At 44.9% G+C, this 21,467-nt stretch overlaps 2 protein-coding genes across 2 annotated transcripts; one reads left to right on the top strand and one right to left on the bottom strand.

Moving 5' to 3' along the window:
• The first annotated feature begins 10,695 nt into the window (after positions 1–10,695).
• On the top strand, positions 10,696–16,784 carry LOC125515458 (actin-related protein 2/3 complex subunit 1B-like). The gene is made up of 15 exons (XM_048680926.1): positions 10,696–10,911; positions 11,931–12,016; positions 12,159–12,235; positions 12,340–12,434; positions 12,887–12,956; positions 13,136–13,205; positions 13,585–13,658; positions 13,762–13,804; positions 14,224–14,305; positions 14,706–14,794; positions 14,884–14,969; positions 15,283–15,343; positions 16,039–16,145; positions 16,239–16,297; positions 16,405–16,784. The coding sequence occupies exons 1-15, from the start codon at positions 10,842–10,844 to the stop codon at positions 16,461–16,463; spliced, it is 1,128 nt and encodes a 375-aa protein (XP_048536883.1). The 5' UTR covers positions 10,696–10,841; the 3' UTR covers positions 16,464–16,784.
• Positions 16,785–16,927: 143 nt separating this feature from the next.
• Positions 16,928–19,109, bottom strand: LOC125515457. The gene is made up of 2 exons (XM_048680925.1): positions 18,385–19,109; positions 16,928–18,079 (listed from the first exon to the last, which is right to left on the bottom strand). Exons 1-2 carry the CDS (start codon positions 19,004–19,006, stop codon positions 17,385–17,387), a joined length of 1,317 nt encoding a protein of 438 aa, XP_048536882.1. The 5' UTR covers positions 19,007–19,109; the 3' UTR covers positions 16,928–17,384.
• Positions 19,110–21,467: the final 2,358 nt, after the last annotated feature.

Genomic DNA, 21,467 nt, shown 5'->3' with positions numbered 1-21,467 from the left:
TTGATCTGATTCAAAATATTACAGGGGTACACGATCATACTGTATGAAGGAGCTCTAACAAGCTCGGATGATTGTTCCAGTCCAAGCCGGACATGGACTCTCCAACGTCCGGGGCACAAGCAGCTCAGCCCGGTGTCCTCGCTTGAACACTGCCATGTTCCCATTCACCGGCATGCACGTATAGCCGCACAGGCCGGGTGTTTGTTTCCAGGGACATTTTTATGTAGAGACTAGAAAAAGTCTCTCTTAGAGACTTTTTTATTAAACAAGACGGACTTTTTAAAGACTAACTAGGCATTTGGGACTAAATGAAAAAGACTCTCAAGGAGAGTCTTTTTGGGACTTTTCCAACAATGCCCCTCCATGCATTCATTGGCCCGCCACCCCATGGTGTTGTTTGATTGTTATTTTTCTATATACTAGGGGCAACATGGTCATTTAATAACCTCTAGGAAGGGACTAGGGACTTTTTAGTCTCTGAAAACAAACAGGGAGGGACTTCTTAGGGATTAGGGACTTTTTAGTTGGGACTAGAAAAAGTCCTAGGACTAGAGAACCAAACACCACCTTAGCTCCACAACGTGGACACCATGATGAGCACGGCAAGGGTTCACAGATCTAGGCCTTGCCCCGCACCGTCTGCCTTGCCACCGGCGACGCGGAAACGGTACCACGATGACGTGCACAACGGATGGCAACACCGACGAAGAACTGCGAAAACTATTTTTTTTGCAGGCAATAATGAGAGCTCTTATTCAAACAAAAGCATTCGCTGGATCATCAGCCAATAGGCTGCTCACCAAGAAGCTAGGGATCTCTTACAGCCAACTTCCAGTCATACTTAGTGTGCAAGCACGCTTGGCACAGAGATGAGCTGGATAGTTTGCTGATCGGATTATACATGATAAATATCAAAAGAAGAAAAAACAGCAGCTAGTTCTCCTATTTCAGAAAACAAAGGTGCTACAACCGAAAAGGAATTGTGACGATTTTTCCAGAGTTTCACAATCTCCAGGTAGTCCGTTTCGATGATCACCTCCTGAAAGCCTCTGAGCTTCGCAAAGCGCACGCCTTCCCGGACAAACATGGCTTCAGCTATAAGAGGATCCGTGACACCCACTAGGGGTTTGCTCCAAGCTCCCAAGAGACGACCTACTGAGCGAGCCACCCCGCCCGCTCCACCATTGCCACCATCAAAATGAATTGCTGCATCGGTGTTTATTTTGGTGATCGTTCCATCAGGGCCGCCACCCATAACCTGGGAGGATTTTTAGGTCTTGCCGAGGTATATCCAAGATCGCGAGATCTTCTTTGATGCGCCTCACAGAAGCAGATGGGTCGATTTTCTCCTGATCATGAGTAAGGCGATTTCGAGAGTGCCAGATCACCCACATTACTGTGACTATGGTCGCTCGCTCCTTTTCTGAGAACAGTTGGTCAAGAACTGCGAAAACTAGTCCAACGACTTGCTCATCTCACCGCAGCCAGCATACGGTTTTCGACGGCCCTGCAAGAGTGTTGCGTGCATGTGTGTAACTGTGTAAGTGTGTTTTGTGCATGTTAATTAAATATTCATAGCGCCCATAGATTTAACACAAACTTGTGTGGGCACAGTGGTTTGAGTACGTTGGCTTCAGCTGAGATCCCTGATTTGATTCTCATGCGAAGAAATGTTTTTCTTAAGAAAAAACTGACTGGTGGGCCCCACATAGATAGAGAGAGGATCCTATGATGTTTGACCAGTCAACAGGGCAAAATACGAAGCTATATAGTGAGACAGTGACCATATAATCACCTCAAGTTGTATGTAATGACCGTATTGATCATATTCTTAGGTACAATGACCAAAGAAAGCTTTCAACACAAATTCGATGACCGAGGATTCATTTTACTCTTCTTTCTAAACCAAAAAACCTATTGTGTAAAAAAAGGCCCGTGTATTAACACATACGGGTAGCACGACCAAAAGACGATACATCATCTTCTTATCGATTCTCTGTCTTAATATCACTAATCGCCTCCGCGCTAAAAAATAAACCACTAAGGGCTTCTTTAATTTGTAGGATTTTGAAAATGTAGGAATAGGAAAAGTGTAGGGTTAGAGTGGCATGCTTATTTGAATCCTATAAAATTAGCAATGATTGTTTGATGCCATGGGAAAAATAAAGGAATTGTAAAAAGAAATTGGAGTGGATGTTAAATTTTCTATGAAATGTAGTACAAAAGATTTCATAGGAAAAATTCCTATGAGATCCAATCCTATAAATCAAAGGACCAATATAGAAAAAAAATTCTAAGAATTTCAATCCTTCAGAAATTCTATAAAATTCCTTTGAATCAAAGAAGCCCTAATAGTCTTTGGTAGTGGGCTTTGGCCGCTCGACATTCAGGCCGACGATGAATCCCAAGTTTAAGCCCGAGACCAGCTTGCAGTTTCCCAGCAGTCTCTCGACCTGCGGACCATGACTCTGCGATGGGTCGACAGATTAATTAGACAAGACACTACGAGGCGTGGTCGGATGCGATCGAAGACATGAAAAACCGAAGGGAACGTCGGATTGGGACACGGACCTCGGCGGTGGAGAAGGGGCGGTGCAGCAGACGCCCGAACGCCGGCATCGACATGCCGCTGCTGTGTGCTCTCATGTGCGTGATCTTCTTCTTCCTGTCTTCCTTGCTTTCCCTCCCGTCAATACGCTGCTCGGCTCGGGTAGATTTAGACGACCACCTATCTCCGTTGCGCCCTTGCTTGACTTGACTATATGGACTTTAAATAAAGCCTGTTTCCAGAGTCCAACTCAAACAGGGACTCCGAGCCAGAATCCAAATTCCAAAGCTTCGGTGACTTGTATCTCTATATCTTTTTTTATGTTATATATATCGAAATATGTATATAGCAACCGTGTGGCAGATTGTGAAACTGTCACACGCATCCAACACCACCAATTATGGCCCCACATGCCTTCTTGATTTTCAGCAAAAATAATGCTTGGACTAGGATTTGATCTCTAGTTTGTAAGTAATTAACAAATGGAGTTAACCACCTCACCTATGACACTCATTGTTGAACATTCTAGGGAAAATACTGTTTTTGACATGTTTTTGCCTTTAATATGTTAGCACTGAAAAACTTTTTGTTTCAAGCATCGTGGTAACTTTGATCATTGGGAATAAATTTGTTGAAAAACCCGCCCCCGGTAATTTCTGTGAATAGCACGATAACATTCACGCCATAGACCTGATAATTTAGATACAAACGTCGTGGTAACTTTAACCATTGGGGAAGACAAATGTGATAAGATACCCGAATAATTTATGTGTAAATAGATGGTAATATACGCAGCGCACATCTGATAACTGAGGTAGAAGCACCATGGTAACTTTGACCATAGGGAATTTTTTTTGAAAAGATACTCCGGTATCTTCTGTGTAAATAGCACGGTAGTATACCTCCCTCCCCTGACATTTTTATGTGTAAATAGTATGAAAACATAAGCACTGCGATAACTAAACACCATGATAAGTTTTTGACCCGTGGGGGGGGGGGGGGGGGGAATTTGTTGCTGAAATATATCCTTGATAAATTTTGTGTAAATAATATGATATTTTAAGCACTGCGGGCTTGATAGGTTATCTAGAATCACCATGATAACTTTTTGCCCTGAGAAAAAGTTGTTCAAAACATCCCCAATATTTTTTGTGTAAATAACATGATAATATAAGCACCGCATAACCGATAACTTGCAATATAAACATGATGGTAACTTTTTTACCAAAGGAAAATAAGTTGTTAAAAACATATACTCGCCTCGTGTGTGGGCCTCTTGGATGAACACAACATATGGTGTGACACAGAAAAGTCACATAATGTTTAGTGTCATGAGGGGCACACATGCTATACGCGTGATAAGTTACGCAAAAACATCATGGTAATTTTTGACCTATGGAAAAAGCTACCGAAACACACCCAGCTTTTTAGGTGCAAATACCATGATAATATACGAACCGTAGACCCGGTAACTCATGTACAATCCCCCATAGTAACTTATGTGTAAGTACCACGATATTTTATACATCGAAGACCTTATAACCTGTGTACAAAGCACAGTGGTAACTTTGAAGGGGTGTAGTTGTTGCAGCATAGTACCTGATACGTTCTATGTAAATAGCACGGTAAGTTATGCAACACAAGCCTGATAACCTGCATACGAATATCATGGTAACTTTGTCCTGAGGAGAAATCATGTGGTAGACGTGAAGAAGTGGCAGTTTTCTCGGGGGTGAGCGTCCGAGATGTGCGGGAGAAGCAGGTTTCTCGGGCGAGCCTGCGGAGTCATTTGGGAGGAGGCGAGGTCAAAGGACGAGTGATCGTATGGTACTTTAAAATGAAAGAAATAGAGGTGTGGCAGTTTTGCTTATATGGCGCACGTGTGTCAAATATCACAGTCTGTCTCTGTCTCTTTCCCGTAATAAAAAAAGAAAAATCCCTATCTCTACTCTTTTTTTAGAAAAATCCCCATCTCCACTATTCACCAAAGAGAAAAGTCCACTTTACAACCTTCAACTAGCCACACAGTTTAAAATTCCCCTCTCGACTCCAAAACCAGTCGTTCAACACCCTCAACTTTTTATACCATTCAAAAGACCCCCCCCCCCCCCCCCCCCCCCCGACCCGCTAGAAGCTGTTTTTTTCACACGGGACCTGTTTTGACTAGCAGACCGTGTTGTTTGCATTGCCACGTGGTGATTTTTTTGGCTTCCAGGACGTGTGCTCCATACTCGAAGGGGAGCGCCAACACGGATGTATACCAAAAAAGCAATAAAAAGATTAACGGAGCGTGTCGCTCCTCGTCGTGTTCTCACGTGTTTGTTTCGTCGTGTCGTGCCTCGTGCGTACTTGAAGCTAGCCTCACAAAGCATACACCTGCCTACTTGCTAGTAATACTTGTATACATGCGTGTGCTATCCAGCGTCAGGAATTAGCTTGGTTCGTGTCTGGTGCATCTCGCCGTAGACGAAGCTGTAGTCGGAGTAGGCCACGGCCGTCGGCGTGGCGCTTGAACACGCCGAACACTGCCACCCGCCTGAGGATCCTTCTGCTCGTCTCCAGCAGCAGCGACCCGATCTCTACGCCAGCGATCAGCTCCGCATGTCCCCGGCGAACCAGTTCGCATGCAGCGTCAAAACCAGTCAGCGATCAGCTGCTTGGGACGTCAAAACCAGTCAAGAGGTGATGTGGTGTTGCCCAGTCAACTCTCAATGCAGTCAAAACCGGTCAACACAATCAAAACCAGTCAAAAGTGAGCACGGGTTGATTTTTGAACCAGATGACAAGTTACGGGTGTGGAATAACAGGTTTTGGAGTTGAGGGGGGTATTTTAAACTCTATGGTTAATTGAGGGTTGTAATGTGGACTTTTCTCTTCGCCAAAAGGTAGGAATCCAGATATCAGGGATCGTTCGATGGTAGCAAGATAAAAAAACGAAACATTCCCTGGGGGGCGCGGCTATGTGCCGCCCAGAGGGATCCCTAACGCAGGGTGGCCTACCGCCGGCTCATGTCACCAATATTTTTCGATTTTTCTTCACATTTTTTAATCATGTGTAAGAAAAATGTTTGTAAAAGCCACGTGGTTTAAAAAATTTCCATGCCATCTAAATAAATGTTTATACAATGTACAAAAAATTGCCATGGGCAACACATTTACTTTTTTTGTTCTTAAAAAAGGCAAATTCTGCCATAGTGATTTTTTTTTGCAATGGCCAAAATGAAAAAGACATGGAAAACTCCATTTGCACATGGTTGTAAAAGGTGGATTAATATTTGTAAGGTATTTTTACTATATACATTGAAGAAGAAGAAGAAAAAGTAAATTTGCCATCATATAGAACACAAAAAAGTGTACCATGTATTGTTTAGTGGAAAATTGCCATTTCCATCAAAGTAAAATTACCATGGTCATTCAAACTAAAACTGCCATGAGCAATAAAAGTAAATTTGTTGTGGATATAAAGTAAATTTGCATGGCAATAAAAGTAAATTTTTCATGGCAATAAAGTTGAAATTGCATGGCTATAAAGTAAAATTGCATGAGCTATAAAGTAAAATTTGCCATGGGCTATGAATAAATTTCCCATGGTCTTAAAAGGTAAATTTGCCATGGCAGTGAAAATGATAATGTAGAAATAAGAAGAAGTTTGCCATGGTATAGAGAACACAAAAATCCCTTTAAATTGCAATGTGATTAGATGAGCAATTTGTACGCACACAAATGCAAAAATTTTTATGTACAACACATTTTCATACATTTTTCCATATTACTATTCTAAAAAAATCAATTTTTGATATGATGTATGACACACTATTTCGAAAAAAATGCCATATGATCAATCCACACTTTTTTTGACATGGTATGCCATATGAGAAATTGTCACTGTGTTCTGCAAAAATCACATGCATAGATTTTTTTTTTGGAAAGATGATCTATAGTGCAAGGCAAACTTAGAAAATGGTTGTTTACATTGTTTTGGATATTTGAGTTATAAGACACACGGCAAATTGGTGAGTAACAAAAACTTTTCCCAATTTTCGTATGTCATTTGTCAAAAAAATGCCATGTGACTTCACGAATAATTTCCATGTGACAGAGGAATACAATTTTATATAAAATATGCCATGTTTTTTTTTTCCCACAACAAAGGCATAAGATTTACCTTATCTATTAATTAAGGAGATAATAGAGTTTGAGAGATTTACAAAGTACCCCACAGACATGACATGGCAATTACTCACGCCTAATAATACTCCCTAGATGCTTAGCATCCGCGGTAACCCAAAGGTTTGCCTCATCACATATTGCGCGCAAGAGAATTGGTGGTGGAGCGCTCTTGTGACGGAAGATGCGAGAATTTCTCTCGTTCCAAATGATCCAAGGTAGGAGTGCCATGTTTGAGAATACACTAGAATTTCTGATTTTTTCCATATCATTTGACTAAATGCCATGTTGGAATTCACTCTTACTTATGCCATGAAACAAAGCAAAGTAACAATCTCAGACAAAATGCCATGTTTTGGCCGACAATATGGCAAAACTATGTATAACAAAAACACTGAGGTGAGACTTCCATGGTGACTGCGAGAATTTTTTCTCGCTGATTCCCAAAATGACACTCAAAAAACTACGGAGGCACCATCCTCAGCCTGTCCGCCATCTTGTCTTCTCGGCTTGGCACTGAGGAGCACACAAAACTCCTCGGCCCGGGCGCGAACCCCGGGAGCCATGCCACCCCCACCGCACTAAGAAGCCCCCCAACAGCTTCTCTCCAGTCTCCTCTCCATTGCCAGCAACACGCATTCCCATCGCCATTAATTTCCCCCGCGCTCACGCTTATGCTCCCGCTGGGATAATTCGTGCGCGGTAGGATTCTTTCGAAGCACGAATGCGCGGGTCTCCTTCCCATATCACTGATCTATGACCTCCTCCTACTGCATCCTTCTATGCTTGTCGTTAGCCAGTGGCAACCGCTATTGGACCTCTAGGTGTCGCCCGATGGGTCATCTGTGCATTTCCACCCATGAGTCGGTCCACCCTCGCGCAAGTCGAGGCCGGGATGGCCGCATCCGACGTAGTAAGCGCGGGCAGCGGCAGCCTAGCGTAGGCCAACCGCCGTAAACACCAAAATCTAAGAGCAAATCAAGGCACTACTGCTATGGGCCGATAGTCCAAAGGAAACTACTCAAGGGCGATCATGATGGACTTCAAGTTGATGGAGATGGTCACCGTGGAGATTCCCCCCTCCAATAGAGTAATGAAAAAGGCGTCTAGATTGGATCATCATGGAATAGAAAGGTGCGGTAACAAAAAAATTAGGGTTAAATCTGGAGGTATTTTTAGGTATATATAGAGGGATGTTGCAAGGCGGTGTATAGGAGATCGAGGGGCCCTACACAACCCCATCACATGCCCCCATGTGGTGGGGGCACGTGGGGTCCGTGGCCCCTGGCTACTTCATGTGGCCTCTGGAAGCTTCCAGATGAAAAAATACTTCTAGAATTTTTGGAGCTCCATAGTTTTTTTCTTTCAAAAGTCCAAAAACACGCAAAAGAAAACAACTGGAACTTGGCACTGAATTAATAGGTTAGTCCAAAAATAATAATAATAAATTTGGTCCAAAATTATGCCAAAATGATATAAACATGATATGAAACAATAAAAAATTATAGATATGTTCGAGATGTATCACCTATCCATAGCTTTCTCCATGACATGTTGGTCGGAAACACCTACCAGTCCTCCTTTTGTTCTCATCGACAACACCATATTTGTGATTGCTCACATTTCTGACGGAAGTACTAACAACCACTTCGTTTGGCTGCAGAATAATATCATTATTATCTCCCTCATCATCCAGATTTTTTTATTGCCAGTGATGAGTTAGAAATTTCATTTTCTTCCTCCTCTGTCTTGTTCACTTCAACAATAACTTGCATGCTCAAACCAAGACCTCTAGCAGAATCACTCAACTCCAGTAACCTCTTTCTCTCGGCTACTTCACATAGCTCGCATTAACACATGAGACAAGAGTCTGCCTCGTGCTACCTCACACAACCCGAGACCTTTACTTTCTCCGTTTCTCTTCTATCAAATAAAAAACATGGTTACAACCGCTTAAATTAACACACACACACACATCGCACAACAAATGTTCTGCTACCAAGATTGAGGGAAAGATCAAGATAAGTCGATACGGTAATTTTAGGGCCTCTTTGCATCACAAGATTGTGAAACATAGGAATAAGAAAAACACACAAATATGACAGTGCAAAAATATAGGAGAACAAAGCACAAGAAAAATGTAGGAATAGTTGTTTGAAATTGTAGGAATAGTTGTTTGGATCAAACACATGAAAGTGCCTCGATCCTACACGATTGAGTCTAAAAGACAGGTTGGAGTGGATGTTCCTTTGAAAAATTTCCAAAGGATTGGAATCCTACAAAATTCCTTCAGGCCAAAGAGGGCCTTAGGTGTTAATTGACAGGAAAATAATGCACTTGCTAAATTCCCCATACAACTATGTTTCAACACTCCAAAATATCAAACACCAACCAAATTATGCTTGCAAGAACATAACAAATGAGACAACCAAGTTCAAAAGTACTCCCTCCATTCACAAATATAATATATTTTGAATATTTCAATATGCATTACATACAAACTGAAATGAGTGGACAAACACACTAAAGCGTGTCTAAATGCATCAGATTTAGAAAAAAGTTAGAACATCTTACATTTGTTAACGGAAGGACTAGTTGCTTATGTCAAATGCATATATAACAAACACACGCATGCACTCGTCCACACGCAGGGAGAGAGAGATAGAGATAGAGATGCTTGTCAGTAAGAGTATCACACTCACATTTCAGGCACATAGATACATGCTAACTGCTTCTTAATTACTACTACTGTTTCAAACCAATCACAAGCACATATAAATCCACAAAAGCATCCAATCAGGTGGATGCAAGCCACCTTGTTGAAAATACCTTTTGTATTCCTTGTGTGTGCGTATAGGGGTTGTTGTAATCTACGATTCAGTTTTTGTTTTGTTCCGAAAAGGGGGTTACCCCGGGCTCTGCATCAAATAATGCACATATCCATCTACGATTCAGTTATTGTGAAATCGTCATACTATACATGCATAGTTAGCTTGCGTGTCACGATTGATCACATCCGAATCATATCCCACACAAACTCTCCTTACTATATATTAACGTGCACAAGTCCAAGCCCGAGGTACACCAACTCTTACACCAAATTATGCACTTCATTGGTCTCAGATGGATAGATGATTCAATGTGAAAGTGTAAGGTCACCACTTCTTCCACCGAAAGAAACATTGCTCCTTGCTGGTGAGATCGCAACTACTGAACGAGCAGACGAAGAGCGTCCCTCGGGCTGCGTGCTCCTAGCCACCACACAAGGATGTGGATACACCCTCACACTACATGCTCCCAGGCGTCGACCGTGCAGCTGCACCCATAGCTCACACCGCGCGATCCTATCCCCCGAACACCCCTCAAACCGTCACTCTGCACGGCCTCCGGTTGGAATCGCTGGTGCGACAGAAGAGGAAGACAACATCAGCGGCTCTAATTTCCACCTTCCATGCGAAGCTATTTCCTTTCTCTTCACGGACCCCCAAGCGGTTGGAAGGACGCGTGATCCCTTGAGACAAAACGTGGCTTGAGCAAGCAACACGATTCCGTGCACCTGGTAAACAATCGTCTGAACAGATGCAATGAACCAACTGCTTACAAATGGGCCCAAGAGTGCGTCCTAGAGCATTGCAATGCACCACATGCCATTATTTTCTGAGAGCTTAGAAACTCTAAGATATTCATACAATATGTTTTTCTTCCTCTCAAACCGCCGTGGGATTCGAAGTGAAATTTTTTGTTACACCATAGACATTTATTTATGTTTTTGAACAAGGAGCGACAAGTGACAATGGGACCCAAGGCCGGTGGCTGACAAGTGGGACCCGTGGTCGGTGGCGTGGGCCTGGCGGGCGGGCCGTCCGACCGTGGGCGCGCGTGCGGGCATCCATCTCATCGACCGCTGGACCGGCTGGCCCATCCTACTCGCACCACCACCCGCTTCGACGGCCTAGTGAAAGTGATGGCGCTGTAGCGCAGTGGTGGCAGTGTAGTGGTACCTGCCCTGCCTTCCCCTCCCCGCTCCCTTCGCCCGCAAGGCCAGGCCCCCTACCTCCATTGACAATTTCCGCCCCCGCCCCCGCCGCGCCGCGCTGCGGGGCTCCCCTCCGGCGCGCCTCCCCCGATGGCCGCGCAGGCGATCCACCAGTTCGCCGAGTGCATCACCTGCCACGCCTGGAGCCCCGACCACTCCAGTAACGCCCTCTCCTCCCCCTCCTCCCGCACCCTCCCCCCTCTCCCCCCGCCCCTACGCTCTAGATCTCACGCCCGTTCGATTCGCCCCCCCGTTCGCCGCGCCCGTCCTAGCCCTGTAGGATAACCCGCGGCCGCGCCCGATCGGTAGCCGTAGCCCGTATGCGTCGGGTTCAGGGCGGATTCCTAGGGTTTCGGGCGGGCTCGCGGATCGCCGTTTCCCAATCATCCCATGTCGAATGATTATTTATGTCGTGGAATAGCCAGTAGGTGGTCCGCTGGTTTCCGCTTTCGTGCGACCCTGGCACGGTGAGCGTTTCGTGATTTATGGGCTGTCGGTTGGTGCCAGGTAAATGCCCTCTTGCGGTGCTCTCCGCGATACCATATTCGGATGGTACATTCAATCAATCAGTCACAGGTGATTTAGTTTTTTCATGTTTGAAACCCCTCTCACATCTGTGAGGCACCATGCATATCATTTCTCGCTGGTGAATGGTGAGCGTTTCGTGATTTATTTATGGGCTGTTGGTTGGTGCTATGTAGTAAAAATGGCTTGTTACTGTATTGAGGTAGCATAGGTGACATGGATGATGGATCAGTCCCAGGTGGTTTGGATATTCATGTTGGCCACCTTCTCACAGGTGTGTGCATCCATGACTGAATTTGGGTATTTAGAACGAAATCTGAGAGCTGACCAAATGAAATGGGTGTTTTCTGTGAATTAAACCGACGCGCGTATTGCCTCGCCGTAATTCTGTTGCCTATCATGACCTCATGTGCTCCTGAAAATAGTCTTCAGATATGCCTTTCTGCCACTAGCTAGCTGCTGTGTTTACATGTTGTCCCTTGAATTGTTTATGGAAAAAAAAATACAGCAGTAGATCATACAATCTGCCTGCCTGTAATGACAAAATCTCAATCGCTGCCTTCTATTGCACTACTGTTGTCATTTTCATTTATAAATGCAGGCCCCTTGCCCTCTTATCAGTTAACTTGACTCGGAACCATTTCTCTCTTTCAGTGATTGCCTTCTGTCCAAATACCACAGAAGTACACATTTATAAGTTTTTCACAGACAAGTGGGAGAAACTTCATGTTCTTGCAAAGGTAGACTTTCCTTATTTTCTTTCTTGCATGTGCAGTAGTATCTGCACTTGAGCTGTCTCTTTCTTCTCCATTGAACATTTCCATTTGCTAGTTTATAAGTGTATTACATTAACATCTTTATTTTTATTGTTATATCTTGTAGCATGATCAGATAGTGTCTGGAATAGACTGGAGTAGATCTTCCAACAAAATTGTGACTGTTTCACATGATAGAAATTCGTAAGTGTTTGGTCATAATTTCTAATGTGCAAGTAAATAGTCTGTTTTTTAGTCCAAAGAAGATAATTATATCTGTTTCCTTATATTCCTTTATTTCCCTGCAGATATGTTTGGACACAAGAAGGACAAGATTGGGTACCTACGCTTGTTATTCTCAAACTAAACCGTGCAGCTCTATGTGTCCAGTGGAGTCCAAAAGGTTCTGCCAATAGCCTGCCTTCATACTTCTATCCCGAATGCATTAGGAGTATCTATTTCGTTGCTGAATGATCAAATTCTCCAAGTAGATATTGTTTCCCATTGTTTGTTTCATGCAATCTATTTTTTGTACTTATGTTCCTTAGTTGGTTATGAAAACTTGTCTCCCATGGTAGAACATAGCTGCACATGAACTATTTAGCAATGAACCATAAGTGAAACATATGTAGCTGGATATTCCTCACACCATTGTTTATAAGGCGTCCCGCCTTGGATGCTTAGGCGGTAAGGTGCCCTGCCAGCACCTTGCAATTATGCCGGCTTTAAGCGCTTAGGCGTCCACATTAGGTGCTTAGGCGTCAGGGCAGTTGCCGGTTGGTGCTCACCTTAGGCCGCCTTACAAACAATGCCTCACACTTTAAACTCCTTTCTAAAAGTTTCTGTTGTTTGCAGAAAATAAGTTTGCTGTGGGAAGTGGTGCTAAGTCTGTATCCATTTGCTACTATGAACAAGAGAATAACTGGTATTGGTCGCTGCCACTTCCACTAGTCGTGTACCTGTTTTGATTAACTTGTTTTTCAATTAGTTATGCCCAGTGCACTAATTGATGAGTGTTTTCTTCTGTTCATGCAATTATTGAAGTTGATGTGTCACTCTTGATGTGCGTTCTTTGAACTACTTTGATTTTCTCTTATGGTACAGGTGGATTAGCAAGGTTATTAGGAAGAAGCATGAATCTTCTGTTACTAGTATCGCGTGGCATCCAAACAATGTGAGCATAATATCATGCCTCTCCTTGAAGTAATTTGAGCATAATCATCAGTAGGGAAACATAAGGGACAATTATCTAGGGGGTGCATTCATTATATTTTTGTTCTTTATCTATTGGGAGTAGTGAAAAAGATCATATGCGGTTTGCCCCTCTATAATGAGAAATGCAACATAAAAGAGTAAAGTAAAGGTGCCCTTATCTGACTGTACCCCAGTTAATTTGTGCTGTTGTCTGCCACTGGCTAGTAGCATACCTCCTATTCGCATCAGATGATTGGATGAACTTATTTGATGTGATTTTGTTTGGTGTAGACGCCATGTATATGCACGACCCGTTTATTGGACGTAATGTTGGTTTCTCTGCTTTCATCTAATTTCAGATACATCTTGCAACAACTTCTACTGATGGTAAATGCAGAGTGTTCTCCACTATCATCAAGGGTGTAGATACAAGGTGGACCTTGCCATTATTTTTGAACTGAAAACCTTGCCATTAATACAGTCAGTACACATTCCAAATGCTTTAGCTGTCTCATGCTTTCTCTCTTTCTGATTAGGGGACCACACGCAGGTGCCTCAGTGGATTGGAAATTCGGAGAGGTATTTGCTATTCATTGATCCGTTAGTTCATAATATGCTGTTCCTTGGCAAGTATACATCTCACGTACCAAATCTGCTTGCCAATTTCTTTATTCGCCTTATAGACTAATGGCATGCAATTGAACGTGCATGGCTTTTGCCAATAGTAACCTCCTATCAACTTTGTTAGCACTTTGCACCCCATCTACGGCTAAAAATAAGAAATAATCTGCTGATTCACAAAGTTTGTTTTCAACCATGTGGTGGCATTTTTTATACTAAATACTTCCCCAACTCTTCTATTCTTGGGAGGCTAAGAATCCAGATCAATATGATTCAGAATGTTCCACAGGACTATGCTTGCAGTGTCTTATTAATCTGTGTTCTTTCTTGTTAAGTTGCTAGTCGTGATTGTAACATTTTCTCCTATTCGGATGCAGCAAATTGCTCAACTTGATCTATCACCTACATGGGCATTTGGTGTAAGGTGGTCGCCAAGTGGAAAAACATTGGCCTATGCAGGTTTTCCCACCTAGCTTCTTGTTTATATGGGTGCCACTGATTTGCATTACTTCTCAGCAGCCATCTAGGCACAAATTGTTTACGAACTCAACATAATTACCTGCCAAGGGTTTTCACAATCTTATTCTTGTAATTAGTGAACCTCTTCCATTGTGGTATTTGAACTTCCAAAATTTTATTAATAGGTCTCTTCATAATTAAGGTTTGTCCTAATCATTTTAGGCTAATGAGATTATTATTGGTTTCTTGATGTTCTATTTTTAACTTTCTCCTAACTGAATTTGGGTTCCTTTGTGAGACTATTGGCCCTTTGGTCTATCCATGCAAAGTATCTAAGTAGCTGCAGATTCCATGCAAACTTTTGCAGACACTGAATTGATTCTTGTTGTGTTATTTCCAGGGCATAGTTCCATGATTTATTTCGTTGATGACGTTGAAGGGTCTCCTGCTGCGCAAAATTTGGCACTGCGTGATCTGCCTCTCCGTGATGTGGGTCAGCATTTTCCCTTTTGCTATTGTTTAGTTGCATGTGGTGATCTCCACATTTCATTAATTGAGTGAACTCTTCCAAATTTCAGATTCTTTTTGTTTCTGAAAAGATGGCGATTGGTGTTGGATTTGACTGCAATCCTTTGATCTTTGCTGCAGATGAGACTGGACTTTGGTAAGAAAATTGTGCATAGCAACTGTTTTGTTAAATTAGCTGCACTTTCTCTTCATTCTAGCAGTGCTTTGAAGTGGCCATTGCTTCCTGTAAAAACCATGTCAACTGTTAACTTCATTTTGAGGCACCTTCAGCTTGCTAATTCTTACGGTCTCATTGTACCTAGGAAAAAATATTCCATTTCAATCTTTGACAAATGACACTAATTAAAGTTCAGGGTTTGCTAGTAGCTCTTGATACCCAGGTCTTAAAGTTTTTCTCTCATGGACATGTTCCTTTTGACAATATGTATTTACATATTTGTATCCTATAGGAGTTTTGTCAGATATTTGGATGAAAGGAAAGTTACTCCATCAACTTCAAAAGCCTCGCAGGTGCCTCTTATGCTTATCAGGCCTCTCTGCTGTATGTTGTTATATGTGTTTGCTATTTATCCCTTGTTCATGAGATTGTTCTGTTTGCATCTGTAGAAGTAGGGTGAACTGCTTCCTGAATGGTTGAGTACAGGTTAAATTTGCTGTAGGCTATATGCGATTTTATGTGTGCATGAGTGTGAGATCTTCTGAGATGGTGTCTGGTTAGTTATATAAAGTTGGGTTTCCTTTGCATGAACAATCTGATCCATGGTCCTTCTACTTGGATGTCAAACATTTCAAGCCCCTCTAGATTTTGTTAAGGAACAGTAACTTGAGTGAAATGGGCACACTGCAGTGCTGCACACGGTTGCTGGTCTGACTCTGATTTTGGCACTGTTCTAACACAAGTACGAACAAATGACTTGCTATGGTCTCGTCTGACCTTTGTATGCTGCTGATTTTTAATGATGGAAGTAAATTGTCAGTTTTCCGATGCTTTTGTAGAACTATATACCGTGAGTTGGTGCCTGCTATAATATAGGATAAACTATTTCATGCGTATGATCTGCTGCAATTTTATGGCTACAGACGCTGAAGTTGTAAAGACTGTGTGGAAGAAAGAAACATTTCTTGTAGCTAACGTTAGAGCTATGCTAACATCTTTGTTAAAAGGAGGCATGGGGCTAATACTAAATGAATATATTATGTTTCAGCTCTCAGAGGCCCTTGGAAAGTTGTACGGGCAATCGAGGCAAGGGTCGAGCAGCGACACTGTCGAACCATCGAAGCCTCGAGGCGGCGCTCATGAGAACTGCATAACGTACTTCCCTGCTTCCATCTGTTTCCACCATTTTGCCGTTCTAGTGCCGCTCTTTTGTCTCTGATATATAATTCTGGTCTTCTGTATCCTCAGTTGCATCGTGCCGTTGAGAAAAGGGAGCGAGAGTATTGTCAAACGGTTCAGCACATCAGGTTGAAACAAGACTAACTGACCTCTCCTAGCCCATTCCAGTTTTTTTTGTCTGAAGGATGTGTTGTGTTGACACCCCTTTAATACTGTCTGTGCCTCGTGGATGTAGGGCTGGACGGCAAGATTGTGGTATGGGATCTGGAAAATCACATCACCATTCCAAAATAGACCCTCGGCGGATGGCGGGCGGGCCCTGCAGGTTTTGGAAGATCCAGGGCCAGGGCAAGGTAGATTGCTTATTTTTTGTTGTACCTGTACACAAAAACCATTCCTTTAGCCAGCTCTTTAGCGTAGGGGGCCATCACTACTATAAGTTGGCTTTCATATTTTTGGAACCAGTTCCGTCCTTCTCTCTGAATTTCATCATCTGTAACACCTGTATAATCCTAGTTAGGTAGGATGCAATGTCATAATTCCATACCCCCTCCCTTCCTCTCTGTGTTCGACTTTTCACACCATATAAAAAACCCCTGGCTGGTTTGGAATTCACCCGAATGAATGCTATTCTGCTTCGCCTCACACTCGGCCACGATTATTTAGTTGGGGCCTGCAGACCATCAGTACCAGGCCGATGATGGAAACTGTGGGCATTTCTGTGTAATTTAGTACATGAGGAGGCATGAAATGAGGCCGTGCTGCAAGGTGGCTGTGGGGACCGGCCGCCCTCCCTGGTCGCCGATCCCCATGCTCTCACTCCGCTTCACCCGACTGTTTGCCATCATTCATTCGAGACATTCCTTTGCGCCGGGCCGGTCGCCTCGTATGCGGCCGTACATGCGGCCAAGGGCTAGTTGCTCTCGCTTTGCTTTGCTTTGCTCCCAAGGATGCAGCACTATACATGCAAAAACCACAAGGCGTCTCGGTATTGCCAGGTTTGCGCCGTGCTCAGTCGCATGAACCAAGACAGGAGCAGCCTTCTGATTGGTTCGTGTTCCTTTCCTCTTAGCAATATTACAAAAGCAAATCGTACTACTAATATTTAACACACTACTTTTACTTAGGCTCAATGACCCAATGCATGCATGCATGGATTACATGGGTGATGTGACGATATATATAGTAAGTATATATGATGTTCAGTTGGCTGCACTAGATGGGGCTGCCGAAGCCGAAGCCCCAGGAGCAGCCGGAGTTGGAGGTGGCGAGGTGCTCCCGGTCCCGGTCCCTGGCGGCGCCGCTGCCCCACCGACGGAGCAGCTCCTTGTACTCCTCCTCCTCGACGATGGCGGCGCCGACCTTGCTCCTCCACGCCTGCTCCGCCCGGGCCAGCTCCGTCTCCGCGTCCCGGATCAGCGTGTCCAGGTCCAGCCCCAGGTCCAGCCCGGCGTCCAGGCTCACGCTCAGCCCCTTCTCGATCTCCTTGCTCCGCGCCATCTCCGCCCAGTACTTGTCCTCCAGCATCGCCAGGAACTCCTCCTCCACCCCCTCCACCTCCAGCGCCGACGCCTCCCCGGACGACGACGACAGCTCCATGAACAGGCACGGCTTCTCGTCCTCCGCCTCCTCCTCCGCGGCCAGCGCCTCCAGCGCCAGCGCCGCCCGCCGCGACCGCGACGACACCGTGCCCTTCTCCATCGTGATGAACCCCTCCTCCTCCTCCATCTCCGCCACCGAGTTCTCGATCGTGATGAACCCGCCCCGCTCCGACCGCAGCGACGTCGCCCGCCGCGGCGCCCCCGTCGCCGCCCCCGCCGCCGACGGCCGGGTCCGGAGGCAGCTCAGGTCCGGCAGGCACGACGCGTACGACGCGCTCTTTCCCTTGTTCTTCCTCTCCCGCGCATTGCCTGCCACGTACCGATCCATGTTAAACGTGCACGGCATACACTTGGTACAATTTAAATGCAAGTGCTCGGCTAAATTAACAGGTCACATCAAGCAGCGATGAGTGAGGACGCTACCTAGGGTTTCTTTACTTCTCCGATGGAGGCTACAAGCTAGCTAGCTAGTAGGTCAATAGTACAAGATTGCTAGTACTGATTTTTAGTGATCTCACATCTAGATGTCCAGCCGTGAACGTACCGTTGGATGACTGGATCTCGATGCAAACGTTTAGAGTTTATTTCGCACATGCATGCATCCGTTAACGTACCGTTGGCGCCATGGATCTCCTCCTGCTCCATCACTCTGCAGTAGACGCTCACCGTGAGCACGGCGCCGGCGGCAGCCCCGCCCAGCGGGAAGCTGAGCGCCTTGCCGCCGAACTGCGGGTGTGAGCTCTCGGCCGCGGCGGCCTCGGCGAGGTCCACCGGGAACGCGCCGATGTCCCCGCCCCCAGGAGCCGAGTCCTCATCCACGAGCACCGCCCACACGGTGAAGCTCCGCAGCGTGGAGCCGCCGGCGGTGAAGTAGTGCAGGAACACCTCGTCGAACGCGGCCGCGCCGCCGCGTGACACCCGCGCAGGCGCCGTGTGCTCGCCCTCGCCGCCCTTGCTCCTCCACCCGACCACCACGCCGCGCCCCTCCGCGGCCGGGGGCATGCCCGTCACGTGCTGCACCTGGAGGCACACGACGCAGCGCGGGCGCCGGGGCCGGAGGGAGTCCAGCAGCCGGCACTTCCACTGCCCCAGCGCGCCCCGTCCTCCTCCTCCACCATTATTATTATGGACGACGCCGTTGCCGTCGTCAGGGGAGCACCTGGCCTTCTGCAGGAGGTTGAGCTCCTCCGGCAGGAGGGAAGAGGAGGCATGGTGGTGCGTCTTGCTGCCTACCATGTCGGCGGCCGGAGGAAGGAGAAGAACCGAAGAAGAGATCCGAGTGAGAGGAAGTGCAGTGCATGTAACTGAGTACTGAGAGCTGGCCGGGTAGTGTAGTAGTGTCTGTGCAACAGGTGTAAAGAGGAGAAGAATATATACACACACAAGGAGGGTACAGACGTAAGTGGTGATGATTTGGGTAGCATGGTATGTCTCACCATCACCGTACGTGCATGTGGAGGGCTGAGTTGGTGTGTGGACTGTGGAGGAGGCATGCAGGACATGGGGAGCCGGCCCAGCCCTAATGTGGAAAGGGTGGCCACCGGCCAATGGCCCGACTAGGGTCTAGCCGTCTAGGGTCATTTTTTGCCTCCTACTTGTACTTGTGTTTTACCTAAACATGAGGGGGTGAGACTTCTCTTCTTTACAATTACAGGGATGATGAGGGGTTCGTAAATCCTAGTGGCGCATCGCATGTGTGTGTAAATGTGAGGATCAGGACTTGTACCACCACCCCATGAAGATGTGGTTTATGTCATTGTATATCGATCTATACCAAAACTTCTGAAAAAAAAGTGAAGACCGTACCAATATGGACAGCTTGTGACAATCAGTATGTTGTAGACAAAAATCGTACATAAAGTTCAGATACATATACTATAATCACCCCATTCACGTGAAACGCTCAAAAGGTTGAATTTGTAAACTTCTTTCTGAATTTAAGTATAATAGATACAGGAAAGGCACAAAAGCCTTCAAGAAAAAGGGTAGGCAAAGCCTTCAACAAATCATACCACAAGTACACACTGCCAACTTTGCCAAAAAAGTACAGTGCCAACTAGTCTGGGGTGGCGCAATGGCAGAGGCATGTCCATCTATGTGTAGGGAACAAAGTGCATGTGCCATGCAGAAAGTGAGGGAGATTAGCACACGAACTATGCAGAATTAACTCTACTTAATCTCTGTGGTCCTAACCCATTGGTGGTGGTGATAATTATCTTGTAACTAATTAACTAAGGCAGTAATTAATCTTACATGACAATTGACAGTTGTCACCAGGGCCAACGGGAGGGTCTAATTCTTTTACTTGGCTAGGGACCAGCAAGTACAGCACTTGCCATCTCCATGCATGGCTCCTCCCCTAGCTTCAAGGGTCATCCAACTCCAACCTTGGACTTAGCCATTTCTCACCACGCAATTTGCTGGTTCGTGTGTTTGATTTGATGTTTTCTATGGGGATAATAGGGGTCCAGTTCTAGGGAAGACTGCAAGATGATTTGATCCATCAACTATTTGCATGTTCACCTGTGTCTTGAGATGGGGTAGTGATGGCGAGCTAGGTACGCTTGTACCAATGTTTTGACTTGGTGTGAGCGTAGAATTAGCAAGTAAAATCAATTGGTACTTTAGCAAATAAAACTAATTAGTACTTTGGAATTGCATATATAACCAAATGAGTGAGTTATCCACGCTAACCTCAACCAATGTTAATTTCCCCTCCTCCGATGCAAGCCACACCACCTCTATCACTTTGAGCCTTTGGATGCAGATTGAATGGCGGGGATCATGTACCCTATATGTCTACAAAAATTATACCACCACTGCGCTTATTGGGAAAATTATATTATCTAGGAGTGTGAACGTGTTTTGTTTTTCAGAATAAAGAGTGTGAATGTGTGATACTTATATATCTTTGTAGATTACTTCATATATGACAATGCCGCACACATGCGTGTACACGCCTAACTGAAACACACTACATCTAGGCGGAGGTCACTCAAAAGAAAACCCAAGATTCATCCTATCTCCCAAGGATCACGAGACTCTCGATACTATGAAAACACGCACGCAAGTGAAATGCAACATACTGGCACTCAGTCCAAGGATTAGACTGTGCATTGCACCACAACAAGTAGGGGCAGAACTTCCTTAGGGCACTCCCAATGCACTATATCCTAAGCTATATTATATACATAAATGTGCGTTTAGATACAACTTGATAGAGGCGAAGGTGCCCCGTTTTTCGATGAGATGGTACCTATCATTTTCGGTGGACTAGACTTTGACGATCCGATTACGAACATATGAAGGCGTCGCGCTTTAACAATCGCTAAACCAACTCCGAAAGGTTATTGACCATGCCGGAGCACGATCAACCTGACCACGAGAGTCTATTTCCTGTAGACAAACGAAGAACAAGTAAGAAACTAAGATTGCAATATGAATATTGCGAATTTAAGAGGAAAACTTTATTGATCAAAGTGGGGTTCTGTGACATCTTAGCCTGGTCGTTGAACACAAACACTGGATGCGAGTTGCAGCTATGTCGAAACTCTATTTAAGCAAAATCCAAGTCTAATACGATGCCCTAAGGGCTGTATTTATAGTGAGACAGAAGGGAATTTCGTCCACCCTTGTCAAGGCGGGCCTAATTCTATCCAAGTCGTTTTCCCTATTAATATGGACTCTAAAAACAACC

This window comes from Triticum urartu, chromosome 6 (genome assembly GCF_003073215.2).
Source record: "Triticum urartu cultivar G1812 chromosome 6, Tu2.1, whole genome shotgun sequence".
NCBI lineage: Eukaryota > Viridiplantae > Streptophyta > Magnoliopsida > Poales > Poaceae > Triticum > Triticum urartu.
The sequence above is the reverse complement of the archived record's forward strand: the minus strand, read 5'-3'. Positions and strand labels throughout refer to the sequence as shown.

Coding starts and splice junctions, on each gene's coding strand:
- LOC125515458 (XM_048680926.1), top strand. CDS start 10,842: ATGGCCGCGCAGGCGATCCACCAGTTCGCCGAGTGCATCACCTGCCAC. Junction 13,805..14,223: donor TGGATTGGAAATTCGGAGAG/GTATTTGCTATT, acceptor ATTCGGATGCAG/CAAATTGCTCAACTTGATCT. Junction 16,298..16,404: donor CAAACGGTTCAGCACATCAG/GTTGAAACAAGA, acceptor TCGTGGATGTAG/GGCTGGACGGCAAGATTGTG.
- LOC125515457 (XM_048680925.1), bottom strand. CDS start 19,006: ATGGTAGGCAGCAAGACGCACCACCATGCCTCCTCTTCCCTCCTGCCG. Junction 18,080..18,384: donor GGAGATCCATGGCGCCAACG/GTACGTTAACGG, acceptor GGTACGTGGCAG/GCAATGCGCGGGAGAGGAAG.